The sequence below is a fragment of the Halichoeres trimaculatus genome, unplaced genomic scaffold (genome assembly GCF_033239565.1).
Source record: "Halichoeres trimaculatus isolate MK-OKI-2021-1 unplaced genomic scaffold, fHalTri1.1 fHalTri1_scaffold_17, whole genome shotgun sequence".
Classification (NCBI taxonomy): domain Eukaryota; kingdom Metazoa; phylum Chordata; class Actinopteri; order Labriformes; family Labridae; genus Halichoeres; species Halichoeres trimaculatus.
In genome coordinates this window covers 15,337,022-15,357,500 of record NW_027437195.1, presented here as the reverse complement: position 1 = coordinate 15,357,500, position 20,479 = coordinate 15,337,022, and the positions used below count along the sequence as shown (strand labels likewise).

At 39.4% G+C, this 20,479-nt stretch overlaps 1 protein-coding gene across 1 annotated transcript in view; it reads right to left on the bottom strand.

Moving 5' to 3' along the window:
- The window catches only part of LOC141806610 (G patch domain-containing protein 2-like), a 27,592-nt gene extending 14,227 nt beyond the window's left edge, over positions 1 to 13,365 (bottom strand). Inside the window, exons 1-8 of the mRNA XM_074692218.1 lie at positions 13,251 to 13,365; positions 11,428 to 12,097; positions 5,202 to 5,263; positions 3,151 to 3,309; positions 2,902 to 2,993; positions 2,749 to 2,813; positions 2,614 to 2,653; positions 2,416 to 2,492 (exon numbers count right to left, since the gene is read on the bottom strand). Of these exons, the coding sequence (XP_074548319.1) occupies positions 2,416 to 2,492; positions 2,614 to 2,653; positions 2,749 to 2,813; positions 2,902 to 2,993; positions 3,151 to 3,309; positions 5,202 to 5,263; positions 11,428 to 12,077 (1,145 nt within the window). The 5' untranslated portion in view covers positions 12,078 to 12,097; positions 13,251 to 13,365. The remainder of the gene's footprint in view (positions 1 to 2,415; positions 2,493 to 2,613; positions 2,654 to 2,748; positions 2,814 to 2,901; positions 2,994 to 3,150; positions 3,310 to 5,201; positions 5,264 to 11,427; positions 12,098 to 13,250) is intronic.
- Between the last annotated feature and the right edge of the window lie 7,114 nt (positions 13,366 to 20,479).

The window sequence follows — 20,479 nt, the reverse complement described above, 5'->3', positions numbered from 1 at the left end:
CCACTATAAAGGAATTAAGAGGTCTCCCCCGAGTCCGCCATTCAAATGAGAGCATGGCAGGGATATGAAGGCTTTTTAATAGAGAGAAATTAGTATTCACAATGCCTCAAACTGGAATCTGAAGGAACCTTTCAGGTGGAGAAGAAAGGGGCCAGTTTAGAAAAGAAAGCCCTAAGAAGTCGGGGGCTTTTCATAGCAGTCGTGTTTTTGCCCCTCATCAAGGAGCACTGGAGCTCTCTGTAAAACAACCCAAGAGAGAGGCGCGGAAAAGAGTGTGTGTGAAACAAAATTAAGAATGCGCCATAAATAGGCAGAGTGGAAACAATACAACGGGGAGTCCCACAGTCTCCAGGCCGAGGGGGCTACGCGGCTTCTCAACAGTCTCCCAAGCAGATCCGACAGATCCAGGGATGACTGGGAGCCATGTGATGCTTTGACAAACATCTTCTGGATAAACCTTTCTTTATGTTTTTCTGCAGTCCCAGAAATTCAGGGATTTGAATCTGCATTACAACTTTTTCCACTCAAAGAGTTTCTCTATTTGGAAACACTGACCTTGAAAACTATTCAACTACAACATTTGGGCGCAGCTTGTGTTTCAAAATCAGCTCAAACTTTTGGCTTTAATTTACATGAACATTTATAGTTTGTTTGAGGCTCTAGAGATGCTCATTAGCGGGAAAACACACTTAAAATGGTTTTACTGACTAAATACTTCACTTAAATGCAAATACTAAACAAATGGTATGCAATGAAAAAAAACAGTTAATCCGATTTTGGAAAAGCTATTTGACTTCCTATTTGGTTCTCTGCAATTTCACCTGTCGAGGGTGTTTTCAAACAATAACCACGCAAATCCTGAATAAGTCAGACTTGTGTCTGAGGTTTAACAGCTCTGCCAAAACCTCAAACCTTACAGAGTGTTTTTGTCTTATAACAGGGGTAGGCAACCTGGGGCATGGGGGCCAGATCTGGCACACATTGCTATTAATGTTGGCACTCAAAGAATAATTACAATGAGACAGAGGACAAAATAAATAAATAAATGAAATAGATAATAAAACTATTCTGTTGTATTCTATTTAACACTTAACAAGAAATTGAGCACACTATAAATGTTCTTATGTAAAAATTTAACAAATAACTTTAAATATTAAATTTAAATCACAGAAGTTACAAGTGTGCATTGAGTCTTGCAAGTGTGTCACCACAAATCTCTTGGTAGGTTAGTCTGCTAGCTCACAATCCCATTTATTTAGCGGCAAATCAGTGTTAGCAAAGTATGCGAAACAAAGCAACAAGTTAAAAATGTTCTTAACTGTCAAAAACCAGGCAACGTATGTCAATGTCGATGATTTTATGAAAGAAGTAAGTCATGGCACTCTGGGCATGAGTGTATTTTTAAGCGGCTCGAGTCACAGAGAAAGGCTGCCTCCCCTTGTCTTAAAACTATCAATTTATCTCATGACAGCTAGCATAGACCAACCTGACCTGACAAGCACAAATTTAAACCTTGTTTAAAGATATTACAAGCCAATAAATAAGAATCAGCAGCAATGAGCAAAAGCGGTAGAGTAACGAGAAAAAAAGGTTCAGTGAGATTTTCAAATGAATTTCTTTCTCTAAGATTGGTTTTCTGGAAATGAAAAGAAATAGGTCTTTTTGCTGATACACAGCACATAAAGCATATAAAGCATGCAAAATCACTGTTTTTGGTGTAACAACAATGTCCCATAATTATTTCCTTTTTTTTTTAACTAGTACTTTAGCTCCTTTGAAGATATTTTTTTTAATTTGGCGCCCCCTGTGGACAGAGCAGTATATCTTACAGTTAAATAAAAAAAACGTTTGCTGCTCATGCTATTAGTAGCTTTTGTAGACTATGAGGAAGCACTGATATTACTGTCAGTAAAATCTCCCTCTTGGGGCTTTGTTCAAATGTGCAAGCTTAGTTATCGTCTCAAGGAAGGTTTCGTTTCATTTTTCAAAAAGAATACCTAACATCTTGGAGAAATTGACTTTGTTTTGTATTCAATCAAGCCTTACTAGGGTATTGGTGTAATGTAAAAATGGACATCATGTAGAAATTATAAAATACATCTTTTGCGAATTCACAACATAAATATTTTTGTCTATATAAGCGTGCCTTTGATTCACTGATACATTGTGTTAAAGCAGGGTTAAAAGTTAATCTGTAAAGTATCTACGTTTGGGTGTTCCTTTCCTTCACAGCCAACCAAGTGTATCCTCCCACACACAAACACACAGTTAAACATTACTCCACTTAACATCAACCCACGCTCTGATCCATTCAAATGAGACATGTCCATCAATATATTGAGCTTTGATCCAAAGACTGAATGGTTTCTCCAATAGGCCCTTGAGAGGCACCTTTGTTTGGTTAACATCAACTACCTGTTTCTGCAGAGCGAATAGGAACATCTGAGACGGGAGCTCTCTGTCACCATGTCAATAGGACACAAAGGTTTGAACTGGAAATTAAAAACATCAAGAACATTCAGTTTTTATGTTTTCACCTTTAAGGTCTGAACACAGTGGGAGTAAAAAATGAATAATTAGAATAATGATTCTTGAAAACAAACTCATATATACCTGGTTTCTGTCTCGTTTTCCAACAGAAGGCAGCCAAAAGCTAAGAGAAGATGATAAAAGAGTCATTGCTGCTTTAAACATAGTGGCTCTGTATTTATCTGTGTTTTATAAAGAGTTTGAGCCAGTGTTACTCACTCTCTCTGGTAAGGATCTTCAGAAAAGGGTCTGAGTCTCTTAACAAACACTGGCATGCTGTGTGCCTATAAAACACAAACCAAACACACACGGTCAGAAAGGAACACTATAAAAACTTTTTTTTACTACAGGGTGGAGGATGTTTGCTTTAACCTTGCTGGGGAGCCTCCTTCTATCCTTCCTGATGCAGCAGGCAGCAGAGCCAGGCACTTGTTTCAGACGGGAATGATGGCGATTCCCAGAAACTACAAAATGATCAGAAAGAATAAACATTAAAGGTTTTCAATGTTTCATGCAAATACAAGCCATTCTTTTTTTATTGAACAACAAAGTAATGTTTTTGATACATAGTACACTGTGTGTTTTTGTAGTTTCTTCTGTGACAACATCCCCCTCCAGTACCTCTGTGTGAGGGCTGTGGAGGCTGCAGAAAGGTAGGTGAAGGACGTGGATCCTCAAGGGAAAGCTGGTTGTCTGAGTCCCAGCTGGGCAGCAGGCCGACCACGCTCGTCCCGACTCCACAGTCTCCCTCGAAAAACCAGTCACTCTGCTCATCATCACCTACCACAGAGACACATGTCTGTCAGCACATTACATCATGTTGAGTTTGGCAAATATTTCTACTCTTTTTCAACAGAGGTGTCAAAAGTCTTCATATTCATTACTCAAGTATAAGTAAAGATAGTAGGGTTTAAAAAGACTTTTATAGAAGTTGAAGTTTTGACTTGAGCTTTTTACTTAAGTAAAAGTGTAAAATGGGAGAATCTGAATGGAGCTGGGTGAGAAAAATAATTATTATTTTTTCTTTTGAGAGTCTAACCACTTCTTGACTCTACCTCCAAACCTATTTTACAATCCCTGAAAAAAATACACGAGAATGGCAGCTGTCAATCATCTTTAAATGTTATGTAAAGCCTCATTTTTAACCTTGTATATCTAATGAAAACGAAACTTTTCAGAAAAAAGAGGACTTGAATACAAGACAGCCAAATGATATCTTCAAATCACCTCAACAATCAGATGTGAGAAACATTTCTACGAGGTGTAATAATTTTTTAAAGTTTAACCACAGCCCATCTGGAATGACTGGAAAGCCGGATTTCTTAACCTATACTGCAGCCAGCCACTAGGGGGAGCAGTTTTCATGGCGACCTCACTTCGAGCTGGGCAAGCAGACGTCCATTTTTTTTACAGTCTATGGTTTCAAAACTACTTAAAGTACAAAAGTAAAAGTAAGGCAAGGGGGGGACAGCTTAGGCCTGAAGTGCACTCTAAGGGCCATAATGACTATAAAGCTTTGTTAAAATATCAATGTTGAAAAACTTGGTACAGCTGGTGTTGACCAATACACAACACAAGAAGGCTAGATCACTTCAAACTAGTCGAGGCTGGCCAATATGTTTGATTACTTTATTTAAACACAACCACAACACCCACAGTGTTTCCCCTATGATTAAATTAGGGAGCACTCTGCCACCCAATAGCAGTTTGTGTGTGTTTGTGTTTTCTTTGTGTTTGTTTTTTTCCAAGCCCAAAGGAAACAGGAGTAAAGAGGCTATTTTTTTAAACGTAGGAAGTAAAAATTACAGATATTTGTCTGGAAATGTAAAGAGTAGAGGTAAAAAGTCAGCTCAAAAATAACAACTCCAGTAAGGTATAAATACTCCAAATTTCTACTTAAGTATGGCTCTGCTCAGTAGTTAACACAAACTTGTTGAAGCTTGTTACCAACACAAGACTTACCAAAAACATCAACTTTGTGTTTTAGTTTAATAGTGGCCTTTTAAGAATTTTAAGTCTAGTAAAAGTCATTTAGGAAAATCTGCAGAGATGTTTTATAATTTTTGTAGCTACACTAGCCTCAAAGGAACATGGAGCAAAACATCCAATGCAAACTGTGGGTTTGATCATCAGGATCACAACGCAGTGAGTCCCTAAAACATAAAGGTGACCTGCTGTATGTTCAGTGGTCCGACAAATTCCAGCAGAGCTTCATATGTGTTCATCGCAAACTGCTCATCTGACTTCACGCAACCAGACAACCAGACAACATCCATCCTGTCCCCAGACGTCCAGCTCCTATCAGACCTGTCAGTCAGCAAAGAACATGCAGGAACCATGCCTCTCACAGTCAAGGTGTAGTGACAACTGTTAAATCAGAGGCCGCTTGGCCCCACCACGGCTAATGAGATTAGCAAAGGCTTCAGCGCTCATTAACACGACATGACAACGTCTTATTAGAGTCGCCTGGGTGCCCAGCAACCAGCCCATTGTATGGAAACCTCCCTCTGAAGCACCAGCGTTTTTCAGGAGTTTGCTAAGGAGGCGTCAGAATCTGACAACTGCTCTGTTTCCTCTGGATGATCTACAAAGACTCAGTTAAATATCAGAATATCTTAACATGTTAGGAAATATTGGGAGTTGAGGTTGTTGATCTTTCCATGTTTTATTACCTTGTCTTCCTTCATCGTTGGTGAACAGACCGGGGTCACTGCTGCATGTGCTGCTGGTTTCCCTGCAAAGAGAAGAAGAGAAACATCATGTGACTGATCATTACTGACCTCTGTTATCTGAATGATGTTTGAGATGAAGAACTCTGTTTGGATTTGGTATCTCAAACTTAATGGGCTCTTTAGGTCAGACAATGTTATAGCATCTGAAAACTGCACAATGAGAATTAGAGATTTACATGCCCCTGTGATGTCAATATTGAACATGTAACATTCAATAGTAAAAATAATGAAGAAGTCCAGAGCTAGAGGTCGACATAAATGGGAATGACACAAAAAGACAGAGCGTGCCGTGTTCTCCCTTGTCGCGATGGCAAACACAAAGGCATGAGGAGAGGCTCTGATCGAAGCCACTGAGTGACATGCACAATCTAATTGAATATCCTCCGCTGTCAGCTCCAATCTAATCTGGACTGCGTCGTGGAGGATGACAGGAGAGCGAAACACACTCCCCCCTGCCCACCCGTCCCTCTGGGTGTGCCCCACACACACAGAGCGACCCACAGACGTGCCGCTTCCACACAACTGGCCAACATCTGCTGTGCAGGCTGCTGCTGCTTCCTGTCTACGACTGCTCCATGGCAACCCCCGGGCAACCCCGTTACACTGCCTCCTCACCCTCTGTGCCCTCTCTGCTACCCCAGACCACCCCGGTTTCTCTGCCATTCTCACACCTCAGCCACCTTGAACCAGGACCTCCAGACACTGCAAGGTTATTTGGAGGAGGAGGAGGAGGAGGAGGAGGAAGAGGGGGTCAGGGATGGGGTGTAGGTGACAAGAAATGAAAAATAGATTTCCTCTTTGCTGAATTCAAAAAAACTGTTACAGTGCTACCACTGCTCTATTAAATGAAAATGTAACACACACATTTATAAATATTGCTTCAAAGATACTTTTTGTTCTTTTGAGTTCTTATCTCGTACCACAAGAACAAACACGGATAATTCAAAACACTAAAAAGGTGAAGTCAGAGTATTTCAACCCAATCAGTAGTGTTAATAAATTCAGCACATTGTGTTAAATTTTATTCTATTTTAATAAAAACCTATCAGAGAACTGGTTTCTTATTCTTATCTTTGTAGGAATAAATAGACATGAGCTGAGTGTTTCACAAAAACGCTCACAGACAATGAAGAACTTTTTTACTTCAAGTTGACCATAAGAGAAAAATAAAAACTGGAAATGAAATCACTCCATCCTGCCATTTAAAAAAGGCATTCGTACTACTTAATCAAAGAGACAGAGCCTGGTGCTCCTGATTGCCTTCGCATTCTGCTTCCTGTTGATCAGCGCTGACCTTGCTAACAGGAGAAAGCTGGAGGGTCAGATATGCGCTGATACGGAGCTTTGCCATATTGCGGAGGCCTGCAAGTGACGGCAGGATCAGAAAGACAACTGTCCAGCCTGCACGTCTTCCTCTCCAGATGGTCCTGCATCATCTCCCTCTCACAGCCGTAAGAAGCAGATGTGAGAGGGAGCTGGCCTCTCCGGGGAATCTGGAGGATGTCTGGCCCAGCCAAGCCGGCCCACCCCTTCAGCCCTCTCTCCAGACTGACTCCCCAGGCCTGTGCTCAGCTGGACCCCACCTCTGGACACATGGGCCGGCCACAACTCTTTGACATCTGTAGAGGACACAGCAAGAAGCTCTCTAACAACCACCGCTTTCTTTTTTATGCTTTGTTTCACAGCCTCTTTAACAAACAAGGAGCCTGTGATGGTTATCCTGCTGTGAGCTGTCCTCTTCCTTTTTCCAAGTTTAAAAATATGTTTGCTTCTTTCTGCAAAGTTTGAAAAAGAATCACAGGTGTTAACAATTAATTAGAGACAGCCATTAAGAATTTATCCGTATTAAAGGTGTAATGTGATGTCGCTTGGAGCAGCACTGGGCCGATGTGAGACCGTTTCCATTAAGTACTGCCTAATTAATGCCATTAATAATTGAGACCACCATTTTTCTCGGGACCAAAGAAACACCTCTGCTTTCTTCAGCAGTGACCTTTGGCAAGTTAAGTTGACAAACATTTGGGCAAACTTGGTCTTTGACTCAGGCACAGAATAACACATTCCTCCCCAGTCAAAAATGAGGTATTCTACTGTGGATTAGTGCTACAGAAACAAATAAGTCTTAATTAGATAAAGAACCATATGTCCATGGTGAAACAAAGCCAAGGGCAAAAACAAAAACCGCATTCCAGCATTTTCCGAGCTGAACCCCACATGGCTCTATTGTCTCTATACAAGCTGAAGAGGTGAAGCAAAACACAGTATCCAGATGAGCACTAATCATTAGGATATAATCCTCAGCTCCTGGGAGAGGCAGACCAGTTTGCACAGAGATTACAGCCTAGCCGCCATTTATTGAGCCGGGGCTCATTCTGCAGAGGAATAAAGAAGAGGCAGAGACAGAGGGGGGCAAAGCGCTGATAACAATGGATCTGTGGGCTCTTCAAACAAGCCGCCCCAACCCAAATCCATGCCCTCTTCCATGGGCGTCTGATTATAAGGTTATCCCACCATCCCTGAGCTGCAGTAATTGGATTAGTCTCAGAGATTTATGAAAATTAACTTCAGCAAATGCCGTGCTGCTTCCCCCAAAACTCTTCATCAGGTTTGAAAATATACATTACAGCGAGAAGAAGCCGAGTGTGAGAAAAGCACGCACAGTGGCTTTGTTGTTACTGGTGGCAGGCTTACAGTCACCAGCCCCAGCACACAGCTGGAGACGAGGGCTGAGCCCCGGACGGCGTCTACCCACAGGTGAGGCCTGCTTGCTGGGCCGGCCTAGGTGCCAGGTGGCCACAGTGCCAGCAGGCTGGGCCAGGTCTAATGAAGGATGTGGAGCCTGACTGGAGCTGCCAACATCTGCTGCTCTTGCACTTCGGTGGCTGAAGGCGAAGCTTGGCTCAGTGAGAGGATTGACCTTGAGGAGAAGCTTGTTTTTGGAGACCAAACCTGCCATAAAAAAGATTGAATGGCCAAAGTGCTTCAAAAGAAATTTTACCAGTGGCATCTGTGTCCGACATCAAATGGACCGTACACTCACTGAGTATAAACATTTCTCTTATACCACTGTCAGCCCCTCATCCATGCTGCCATTTCCTTTTCCTTTTTATCCTTTCCTCAGCCACAGTTTAACCATTAGATTGTTCAGCCCTGGGATAACTGTGGCAGTCTACTGAGCAGCAATCAAGAGCGTTGGCGTGGTGTAAGTGAGAAATGATTGACAGCGGGCCATGGTGTTCCCATTTATTTCTTCTCCGGAGCTGTTTTCTGTCAGAACGGCTATTGATTTTTCCATAAAGTAAGAAAACAAGTACCGTTTAGGGGCTAGAGAGGTCAGCACAAATTAAACCAGAAGATGTAAAGCCTTCTGTCTGTCTGTCCCATTACCAGTTACCTCAAATGTCTTCTTCTCAAAGGAAATACATTGAGCTGGAGCACGGTAAGACGTAGGAACAGGCTCTTAAGACTGTAACTGAATGTCAGCACTACACAGCTGCACTGCCCAGCATTACTGGGGACTTATCGGACTTTTCCACAGACAACACAGACGCTATTAAATGCCAAGAAAATTCAATTTTGAACAATAAAGAAGGATCTTATAAAAGTTGACAAATATTGAATTGCAATCAGCATATTTCATCAGTCCCTGTTATGATTTTTTTTTCATAATCACGTGATCTTTTTTAAGCGAACCATTTTTGTTCCAGCTACAAAATATGTGGAATTTCTGTTCATATCATGATTGCTTATGTCATTATTTTTCAGTGTGTTTTTCCATCACTGAATAAAAAGCTGAAACATCTTGAGACCTGCTGAATAGATTGGTATAACGTTTTGTACAATCACTCAGTCAGGCTGATTAACCTCTGTCTTTTCCACTAGTTACATCACCGAGCTGAATTTCTTTAAAATTTCCTGTAATTTCTCAGGAAATTGTGAATGGGTTCTAATTATCTGATCACACTGATCTGTGATTTGCCTGTTAAGTATCACCAATTCAACAAGCTGGTACCGTCATTCGGGCAAAATTCTAACCTGTAAAACAAATTGATTTTCACCTGCCAAACAAAAGCTATTACAAACAAGTAAACCCATCGTGCTGAGACACAGACCTGAGTCAAGATTACACCTGCTCAGCATCAGCATGTTTGCATTGTCTCAGTGAGCATGTTTTCATGCTGAGGTTAGTGCCTGTGAGGATTTTTCATCTTGTTATGAAACAAACTGAAATTAACACTGAGGAGTTTTATGACCAACAAAAGTGGAAAGATCAACAGGAGCATGGTGGATTATTTCTATACTGTTTAAATTTAATGCTTAGAATCCACTGACAGGGTAGGTGTTAGGGCTGAACAATTAATCAAATTTAAACCGACATCACAATGTAATAGAATGTAATTTTCAAATCGCAAAGGCTGCAATTTAAAAAAAAAAAAAAAAAAAAAAATTAAAGTGTATTTACTTTAGTTTGTGTTTTGTTACTGATGAGAGATCAGTATGATTTCTATACAATTAAAACCTAATTTTATGTTCACACAGTGTATCTTTTTCATTTTATAAAAAAGTGCATTCCACATGTTGACATATTTCAGTGGTTGAGCCAGAGATTTGGTCTTATTCACATTTTGCATTGTATTTTATGTGAGATCCATAGACGAGAGGATTCATATTTATTTTCTATTTAATTGTTTATAATAGGCCTGTTGTTCTGCAGTGCTTTGTTCCTTTCTCTGATCTTATTTAAGGTAATTAATGATAATTTTATTACAGGTCTATAAGGCCTAAAGTTACATCAATCAGTCAATATTCTACTGTGATTGTAATAGTTAAATAAAGCTATATGTTATTTGTAAACATGACATGTGGGCCTGGCAAACAGGAAAAAATTTTATGTTACAGTATCCTTTGTAGTGCTGGTCATGCTATAGAATGGTTTATTGCTCGTTTTAAGAGGATAATGTAGAAGATAAGCATAACCCCCCCCCCCCCCCCCCCCCCCCCAAAAAAAATAAAATAAAATAAAATGAAATAAAATAAAAAATTGCATGCTTAATCGCAATTGCAACATTGGTCAAAAAAATCACAATTAGATTATTTTCCAAAATCGTTCAGCCCTAGTAGGTGTCAGATGAAGGGGTTAACGAGACCACTTCTTATAGTTTTCACACCAAAGATTCTTCTAAAGGATTCATTATCAATGGTCAGATAAAGGTCTTTCAAAGCACCAAACACTGAAACACAGATATCATATGAAAAAATATTATTTTAGAGAAAGTTGACCCTAATTTTCTCTTTGTAGTTCCACAGTGTATTGTAATCTGTGCCTTACAATAATAATATAATCTCCCTCTCTGCTGCCAGTTAGAGCCACATTTAGTTTTACAACATAAAATGCACAGAGGGCGCACTCTGGGACCCTGTGACAGAGCCAGCTTTAATTACCCAGCTCAAGACAGGAATTAATTTAAAAACAAATCAATAGCTCACCAACTCACTTATTTATTTGTGACAATATTTCTCGAAAGGAAATAATGAGCTGGCAGACGCCTGGAGGCATAAGTATCAAAGATCTCTCCCTGGTGATCATTTCAGCTATAGGAGATGAAGATGAAGAGACTCCATCATTCATTTTTAATGCCAACTCAATACTTTAAAGTAGACTGGTATGATTGTGATACCTTCTTTTTTTCTGGTTTCATTGAGGATGGGCTGAATATTGACAAGTGGCTCCATAAAGACAGGCAGTATAGATCATCTTAAATGTCGCCTTGTTTAATTGCTTCTGTCTGATAGTAGTTATGCCCATGACTTTTATGTTATGGGTTTAACTGCCTTAGTAACTTTCCATTTAAAGGGTAAAAAGGGCTTTTAGAGTTTTGAGCTCCTTCTCCAGGATGGTCTTAATCCTGACTCTTCAAACAATTACTGGGTTGACATTTGGTTGCTGGAATGCTGTAAATCAAATTGAGACATCTGAAAACTACATCTGCTTGTTTTGTTTCTATTTTTTAACAAAATATGGATCTAATATGACTTTAAAAAAACCTTGATGGAGGCCTTGTGTGGACTGGATCTTTATCCCAGAGGGTCTAAGCGTCTGTTATAATGAAAGAAGGATTTGGTTTCTATAAAGAAGGAAGAAATTACACATTTCCTTCCACATTACCCCTCAGACATGTTCTCATCTGCAGCATCTCGGTGTTCCTTGGCCTTCCTCCTCTTCCAGAACTCATTTCCCATCCGCCTAGCTCCTTCAGTCTGGCGATCTGCTCCACCCCAACCTCCAGATCTCTTCTTCAATCCTGACAGATGCTGAGGCCTGGATGACCGGTGTCTCCGTCTCCTGCCTAAACCTGAAACCTTCAACTTCTGTTGTAGTGTAACGGTGATGTCTGAGGTCATACGTTTGACTTTTCTGCGCCTCCTAAGCTGCCTCTCGGGGTTATTTTCAGTATAGGAGTCAGACTCTGGCCAGGAGGGCTGTCTTGTCCTGATCGGGCCTCTCATGACGGGGTGCCATTGGCCAGGTGAGGTTATGTCATCAGAGTCACTGCAGTTAGCCAGTGAAGCAGCAGTTACAGAAGAGTTGCCTCTGTATGCTCTGGCCTCGTCCAAACTGGACTCTGAGGCCTCAATCCAGCATCTCCTGTGCTCCAGGGGATAGAGGGAGGATTCACGACAGCGCTTCCGGCCTCTACGACGGCGGATCTGCCGGCGCCGCTGCAGTGGACTTAGGACCATTTCTTCCCACAGTTTTCTTTGCTCTGCAGGTTGCTCCAGAGCAGACACCAGGTCTTGCACCAGCTCATCCATCATGGTGCTGGAAGGGAAGGAGCCTAAAACAATGAAATAAACCTCTGTCATGAAAACAGGTTTAACAACATGGATGACACGTCAATAACATACAAAGTAGGGCAGCATAGATTATACAAGATCAATTTCAGGTTCTCTGTTAACATCAGCTTAGGGCTCTTTAAGTTTTACATACTTGTATATAGTTTGAGGTGGACAAGTATACTTGGTTTAACAGTAAAACTCTATGTTACAAGACATACATGAAGTTGGACTCTTAATAAATCAGCAGTTACACCCACAGATGACAAATTTGATTTATGGCAGGGATGGTCCGTGGTGATAAGGTCTTGGTTTTTTGTTTTTGTGTAGCTTCTTTTGAGTTAGGACAAGTGTGGACAAATTTAAGATTGATTCTACAACTAGATTCAGCGTTTATGGCTCTATTAGATTTATATGATGCATCAATGTGATAAGATAGCTTGATTTAACAGGTGCAAAATATGCTGGATTTACATACTAGTTTAAATATAAGATATATCCAATGGGATTTTTCTGAAAATAACACTACAATATATGAAAATTCCAGCATATAATTACTAACCCCTCTCTTAATGCATCTGTGCTTCAGCTTTGTATTGTGCACTGCTGTGTTGTCTGCTTTTAGCAATGGACTTCTCTAACATGACACATCAAGCAATAAGGCACTCAATAATAGAATCACTGTGCTATGGGTATATTTCTCTGTTGTTAATGCAGGAGTCAACATGTCTACCATGACCTCTGGCTGTGACTCAGCAGATACTTAGTGTGTACAATAGCGTGTTTAAATGCCAAAATATTCATCAGCACATTGTGTTCTGTGCTACTGAACTGTATTTGATCTGTGCGTTTGCCGTTACTAGCTTAAAAAAAAGCTGTTATAAGGCTGTACAACATCCCTGCAGGAGTACAACAACAGAGCCAGGCTGAGCTGTCTGCATGCTGTGTGCAGGCTGTTACATAACAACATCCTACACGTGAGCTCTGCAGAAGAACAGCATGAACCACACATCTTCCTTCCCTCAAACATCCGCTAGCACACACTTTAGCAGCGTTCTTTTTACAAAGCAGTACTGTCGTATAGATGTTCGTCTTTACAGCCATATCAAAGTTATCAAACTGTAAGCAGACAATCTATTGTGCCTGAATACTCACCAGTCGCAGCCTGTCTTGTTTTGTTTTCGCCACAGCTGGGACAGCAGACGCACTTCCGCCCTTTGATCCAGCCAATCAGGTGTCTCCTCCGCCTCCGCGTGACTCTGCTGCAAAACATCCCGCCACCCTACCACCATGGTGGTCATCGACGAAGACCAGCACCACCTAAACTCAGTGTGCCAGACTGCAGTTTATACATTTAACTTGACCCAGAGGTTTCCATCCAGGTTTGTAATGAGCTGAGAAGTAATTTAATGCTAGTGTGTACATGAAATTTACTGGTTTTAGAGTTTAATTTGTATTTCCTGGTGGGTTGCAGTGTCTAAATCATGGGCGTTTTAGACCTTTTTAGGGATGCAGACTACCCAAAATCTTTTCTTAGAACCCCTTGAAAAATATTATAGAGGCATTTGCCCAACCAGAGTTTTGATTAAGCAGGTATTTTGTGTTGTAAATCAGTTGTGTTTGAATTAAATATATTTATCTTATTAGTTTACACTAATGTTTTACATCTTAATTTTGTTTTCTGTTAAACCTCTATCCTGGAAAAAAAAAAAAGAAAGAAAAAAAGAAGTCATACTTGGGATGCATCAGTTTGAAAATTTTGGCCAATACCGATACTGCTTTTATGGCTGATAACAGATGTTTACCGATATCAATATTGGTAAAAAGAAAAAAAAAATCTGAGCTGATGTGTTGAGGTGGTTCAGAGAGAAAGAGTGGCACAATTGTAAGAAAAGACGACCAAGGAGAGGATGAAGCACCTGAGATTAACGTGATTAAATAAGTACGTTTTGCCTGTTTTTTGGATCAAAAACAGGAAGGGAGACATAAAAGAAGAGGGTCCTCTCTTCTTCGGTAGTTTTGGTGTTTACATAGTCAGAGAAAACAATATTATTTGGGTCTTGAAAGATCTTTAAGATGCTCTGAAAATGGCCGGCAGCTAATGAGTAGATATCGGCCGATGTGTTAACAAAAATGACAAACATCTGCCTATATCTATATTGATACTGATATATTGTGCATCCCTAAATCATACCCATGATGGTAACAGTGCTTGTATGAATCTGAAAAACAGCTGATTGCATCTTCTATTTTCTTCAATATTGTGTGGTGTTAAACAAAAATTATTTAATATTACTGCTGTAAATAAAAATTTTGTTGTAAAGTATTCTGTATGTTGATTTTGTTGGCTGGACAAGGGGTTTAAGGGTAAGCTCAACCACTTGCAAGAAACTGTTTCACAATATCTGTATACGGGCTAAGCACGCCTAAAAGTCAGATTCTAAAATCGACCCTGGTCTAAATGAAGTTTATTGCTATTTTATGAGTTGTATCCTGAATATTATTTGTACACATAATACTAGATGTAAAGGTTCAAGTCAGCATCCAGAACGCAAAACCTCAAAAAATGTATTACTGACATGTCAAAGTGGGTTGTTTGAGTACATACAGTAATTCTCTTTGGGCAATTTCTGGAATAAAATTACACATTAATTCAATAATTCGTAAGATTATTATTTTCTTAACCCAAAACCACTTTAAGATATCACAGATTAGGACTACTATTCTTAATGTGTGTTTTTCATTTCATTATCACTTGAGGTGTCCCAGTCCGATATTGATATCGGATATCGGTCTGTAAGTATTGGATTACATCAGAATGCATCTAAAATCTCTGATATAAGCAGTCCATTCCAGACTCCGCTCCTGCTGTTTTTATTTGATTTATTTAGGTTATTTTCTGGGACTTCTAATTTATTCATTATTTTATTCAATTACTAGTATATTCTTATGTTTAATGTTAAAATGTCTGTTACCCGTTGGTTAATAATAAATGGGTCAGTTTTTCCTCGTACCTACTGTTGCTGACTACTGTTCTTTGTTTGAATAATATCACTTAATCAAGCTTTTTCTAACATGACAGACATACTACAAAATAAGTAATAAAAGTATGCATGTTTAATGCTGATATCGTATTGGATTAATGTCAGTATGGGCCAATACTCAATGCTGCAGTATCGGTATCGTATCGGAAGTGAAAATGTCATTTAGGGACATCCCTAATTATCACCATATCAAAAAGGTTGTTTCAGGCAAATAATGAGCAAAGTATAGAAAATTAAAACTAAATGTTTTTAAAAAAAAAGTTCTTTACACTATTTATTTTCAGTGAATCTAACATTAGGACTGTGTTAGAAAGGTATGGATTATACTGAAGCATCCAGTATTCAAATGTATTGTATTGCTCTGCACTGTTGAGTGCAGTACAATAAAATAAAGCCCAACAAAACAACTTGAGGGAGTTGTTGACAGAGACAGGTTCATACACTTCGTACATTTTGCCAAGAAAAGAAAACCCAATAGTAGTCAAGTCATACTCATTTGACCGACGAAAGTTTTAAAAAGGATGTAGCTATACAATATTGCATGTTTTGTGCCCGTAACATGGTGTTAACATCCTAAAACATGATATCACTCCATGTAAGGATTGTGATCAGCTGAAGATATCTTTGATTGTGTGGAGTCTAAACCTTTGAAAGAAAAGTGAATTAACAAGTGTTTAAATGTAGGAACTGTCAGTAATGAGTTATTGTCTCTCAAAGCTGGTGTGTTGCTGAATGAAACAAAAAGTCATTTACCACTTCTTTCATCTCTCATATGAAGGCAGACCAAATAATAAAAAAATAAAAGTCTGTGAAAACGAGTACAAAAGCCATTTAATCTCTCTCATCTTCCTCTTAATAACTGCAAATTTCCCCTCGGGCCCATGGGACAGGGCCTCTCTGTGCCTCTGCCACCTTATCTGTCGCCTCCATATTTCAGCACGCTGAGCGGCTCCCTCACTACCCAGCCCCCGGCCTCCTCTGGCTGGGGCCTGTGGGGAAGATGGGCTCCAGGGTCCACCATTGTTCTGGCCTGGGAGGAAAGTCCAGAGAGAGTCCTGAAAGCTGGGGAGTGGGAATATTAAAAAAAAACTTGAGCCACTGCTTCATTATAAGCGGCAGCCTTTCACAAGCAAACATATCTGAAACAGCCCCTTTTCAGAAGCAGTAATTAGCAATTTGGAAACCTTGCCCCCTCAGGATATACAGTTTCAATTTAGTCAGCAGCTTTAGATTCTTAGGCACTTAATATTCATTGTTTCTGCCATCTTCCCAATTTCTGGGCGTACATTGTCTAGTCTTTTACTGGTGATAAAGTGTTTTATCTTTCATGTAATTCTTCTTTTCAATGAGCTCTTTGCAAGAGAAGTTAATTTTTATAAATAATTTGCAATGGGATTTGTGAAGAATGTAACGGGTGTGATAGCAAAGTGCTCTTCAGGAAGTGCCTGGCTGAATATCATATGGAGCTTGGACTTGATTGATTCAGTCTGGGTGTAAATAGTGAAAGGGAAAGTTCCAGCAACTTACCAAGAAGTTATAATGCTGATAAATCCTCAACCACTGATGTGGATCCAGAAGTCAAGGATAGTCAGCTTCATTGACAACATTTGCTAGAAGGATACTCAGATGCATAAACATAGAGCTTTATCAGGAAAATATCAGTTTATAAAACTTCTATCCTGACATTGGCTCTTCCCTTACAGTGTCAAATTGTTTACCCTTATTCTATAATTACTGACTTCACAATGCTGTTATCATGCATTATTTGTCACTGTTTGTATTAGTATGGTAAATCTTCTGCTTGGATTTAATGGCAACTGTTTGCAAACTGCTTATTAAGCCAAACCACATATCAGACCTCAGGGGGGCCAGACTGACACTTATCTTTGCCTCCATGGAGCCTTTGTTTCAAAACGCTACCACTTCCATTCATTCCCAATCAGCATTGTCTAATAGAAATAATTGATTTTTGCCTCTTTGCCACAAATGAAAAACGTTTGTGATTAAACATTTTGTCTCACAAATCTAAATTCCAAGATCCCCATCAACACTTGAGAAAAATAGACAACTCATTAAAGCAAAAAAAAGAGGGGAAAAAAGAAGTAGCTAAGATGTGAAAAGAGGAGGCAGGGAATGAAATAATGAATGAAGTCCGAGTGAGCTATCTTTCCCAGGCAGAGCGCCACTAGGGATGCAAACTCTCAGCCACCAGAAATGAGCTACCTATCTGTGAAAAGAGTGACTGCTCCATCCTATTTGATTTGGCTCTCCTATCATCTCTTAAGAAGATGTCAGCCTTGCTTCTTCTATTGCTCTGAGCCTTTATCAACCCGGAGACAATTTCCCTGCGAAAAAAAAAAAAGGAGGAAGAGCGGGGGGAGACGCATTTCAGTGCCTTTCAGGGAGCAACACTAAAGAATAAGTGTTATGTGATAAAAAGGGGTTGTTAAATAGATCTGTCTATTTGTATGGTAATAATGATCGCTTAAAGACTCGCAGCTCCGTGACTTGTAGAACAAGGAAACAAATCTGTATTCAGATGTTGTGTTAACATGACTCTCCCAACGACCTTGTGAAACTTTCATACAGTAAAAAATGAGTTAGGTACCTGAGTTTTTTCTCCCTGTTTGTCTCGATCTTTTCTCTGTCTTTTCAGAGCGGGAGTCCCGGCACAAAGCAAAGCAGCAATTCCTCAGTCTCAGAAGCACTTTAAAGAGAGTAGAAAACACAAAAACAATATAATAAGAGTTTCTCTTTTGCAGATATTTTTTCTGTTTAGTAATCCAAACAATTTGAGGGATCTGTTAGTTGTGTATCTGGAGACTCTGCTACATGTTGTTGTGTTACATTAAGTCACTGTAATGTGGTTCATCTGATGTGAAACTGGCAGGTGGCATAAGTTGATCTTTTATTTGATCTTTGATAACTCCATTCTATGTCTCTTAGCCTGATTCAGCAGGCCACAGTCATGGGCCAGACTGCTGACTTGAAGACAGAGGTGCAAAGTCCTTTTTTCATATGACAGTCATTTTTGAATTTAACATGGAAATCAAGGATCCCAGAGTCTTGAGGAAGAGTTGAGAAGCACAGTGAATGCAGCTGTTTACCTTCATGTTTCCTTTTCCTTACAACCTATATGGAGATGCTGAGTTAATTTAGTAGCAGGACTTGGCACCTGCCCATAACGCCAAAGTATTAAAAGCAGATCAAATTACCCCGATATTTCTGTGTTTTTGATTGTCTAGCAAACTCTCCTGCCCTGAACTCTGAGAATCCACGGGGTATTGTCAAGAGAAAGATAAAAGAGACCAGCCTCAGTAACAGAGATGAGCACAGACAGGCGGCAGAATGCCACACTGCATTGATGCAGGGAAACCCAACCAAGTTTGTTGTGCATAACATAGAAATAGGGATGGGTACCGAATTAGGTACTTATAGGTACCGACCGAATTCTTTCAAAAGTACCGGGTACCGATTCACGTACAATCATAAGGTACCATATATAGGTACCAAAATGCATCCTTGTGATTGTGAGAGAGTGGAAGAAAGGGCGATTTTCCATGCTGGACATGAACACAGTATTACAAGGTTATATACTGAAGAATAAATATATTAAATTAAAAAGAGTTTACATTTTATTATTTAACAAATTGATATTTTTTGCCACATAAACACACAAAAGTACCGAAAATTGGTACCATTGAGTACCAGTACCAATTGCCAGGTACCGGGAAATGGTACCGTATTGTTTCAAGCTGAAAGGTACCCATCCCTACATAGAAGATTATTTTCTGAAGGCAAACGCCTCTTTTATAAAAGTCTTTTTATGGTTCTTATATAAAATTTTAATTTTTTGAGTGGAATTAAGTGTATTTGTAAACTGCAGGTCGTAATGATTATATTTACAAAAAAAAATTCTTGAGCTTTTTCAATCAATGTGTACTTAACCGATAAACTTTGAGTTTCACATTTTGAAACAAACTACTGAAATAAATTGACTGTCACGCAATATTTCAATTTATTGCACCTGTAAACAGTTCAGAATGTAAAAGGGAGTGCTATAACAGATATGACAAATTGTTCAAGATAAACCATAGAAGAGTAGATTTTTGTACCTGTTATGGAAACAGACATATTTATGGTTACAGCAATTTAGTGGGAAATGATTTGGTAATATTAATAATATATAATAGGAAGAAATCAGTGTGTACAAATTTGCCAGAAGTTGCCATGAAATCATGCAAAAAGTACAGGTAGAAGACTTCAGGTAACTTACCTGTAATACATACATCAACATACCTGCTGTAGCACCAGTAAGCAAGTCTGACCAGCAGAAGGCTAAAGCACTCTCCACCGCAGAAACAGGGATGACCAGGAATCCTAAAACAGAGTAAAAACTAAAATGCAGAGTGAAATAACCTCATGTCATAATTAAATGTTTTAGGGGGCTGTCTATCAATCACAGGTATTAGAGTGGTGGAGGAGGTGGCTTATTTCCCGCTGTTCCTGTTGCACTCAGGATGATCACTGGTCAACACAATAAGTGTGGTGCTGCAGAAGTTATTAAAATGTGTAAATAAGTTGTTTTCAGGTGAAAGTACAGGGCAGTTTCAAACATGCCCAGGGAAAAATCAAAAGACTAAGTATTTATAAATTGTCTCTTTTGTCCATCTTAGCAGGAGGATGTGCAAAATGACTTTTGATCAGTGCATATGAGGAGAAAAAAAGCCAGAAAGATTGGAGTTATTTGGCCTTTCTCAGTAAACTGGAAAACATGTGAAGCAAGTCTCAAAACAAAAACTGAAAGATACACACACAAGCACACACTTTTTATTTATTTTTTCACCATTAAACAAAGGGCACTTTTCTGTTTAAAGTAAAAAGATATTCAAACCTAAAAACCTGTCCACAGTGTTTGCTGAGGAAGGGGAGGAAGACGAAGACGGCACAGAGCACCTCCTGCACTAAAGCCAGATTGATTAGCATGCTCACTTTGGCTGATTAATCAGGGTCTGTTCAGTGGAAGCAAGCACCATTTATGGCTGATTATCTTCACTAAAGGCTTCAGGTGCAATCCACAGTGAAAGTTTTCAAACCCTGTTTTAACACAGCACTTTACTTCTCTTGTTTTAGTAAGGACTGAAATGCCGCTTGTGTTCAGTTTAAAGCAATGAAGCATTTTTTTCATTTTGACAAAGATGGAAAAACTGAAGAAGAGAAAAAAAAGTCTCATTTGTAAAAATAAAATAAAGTATTATCTGCCTGATAAAGGACATTTATGACAGCTAAATTACTCTGACATGGGGCTTAACTCTCAAGATTAACGGACAAATCACTGAG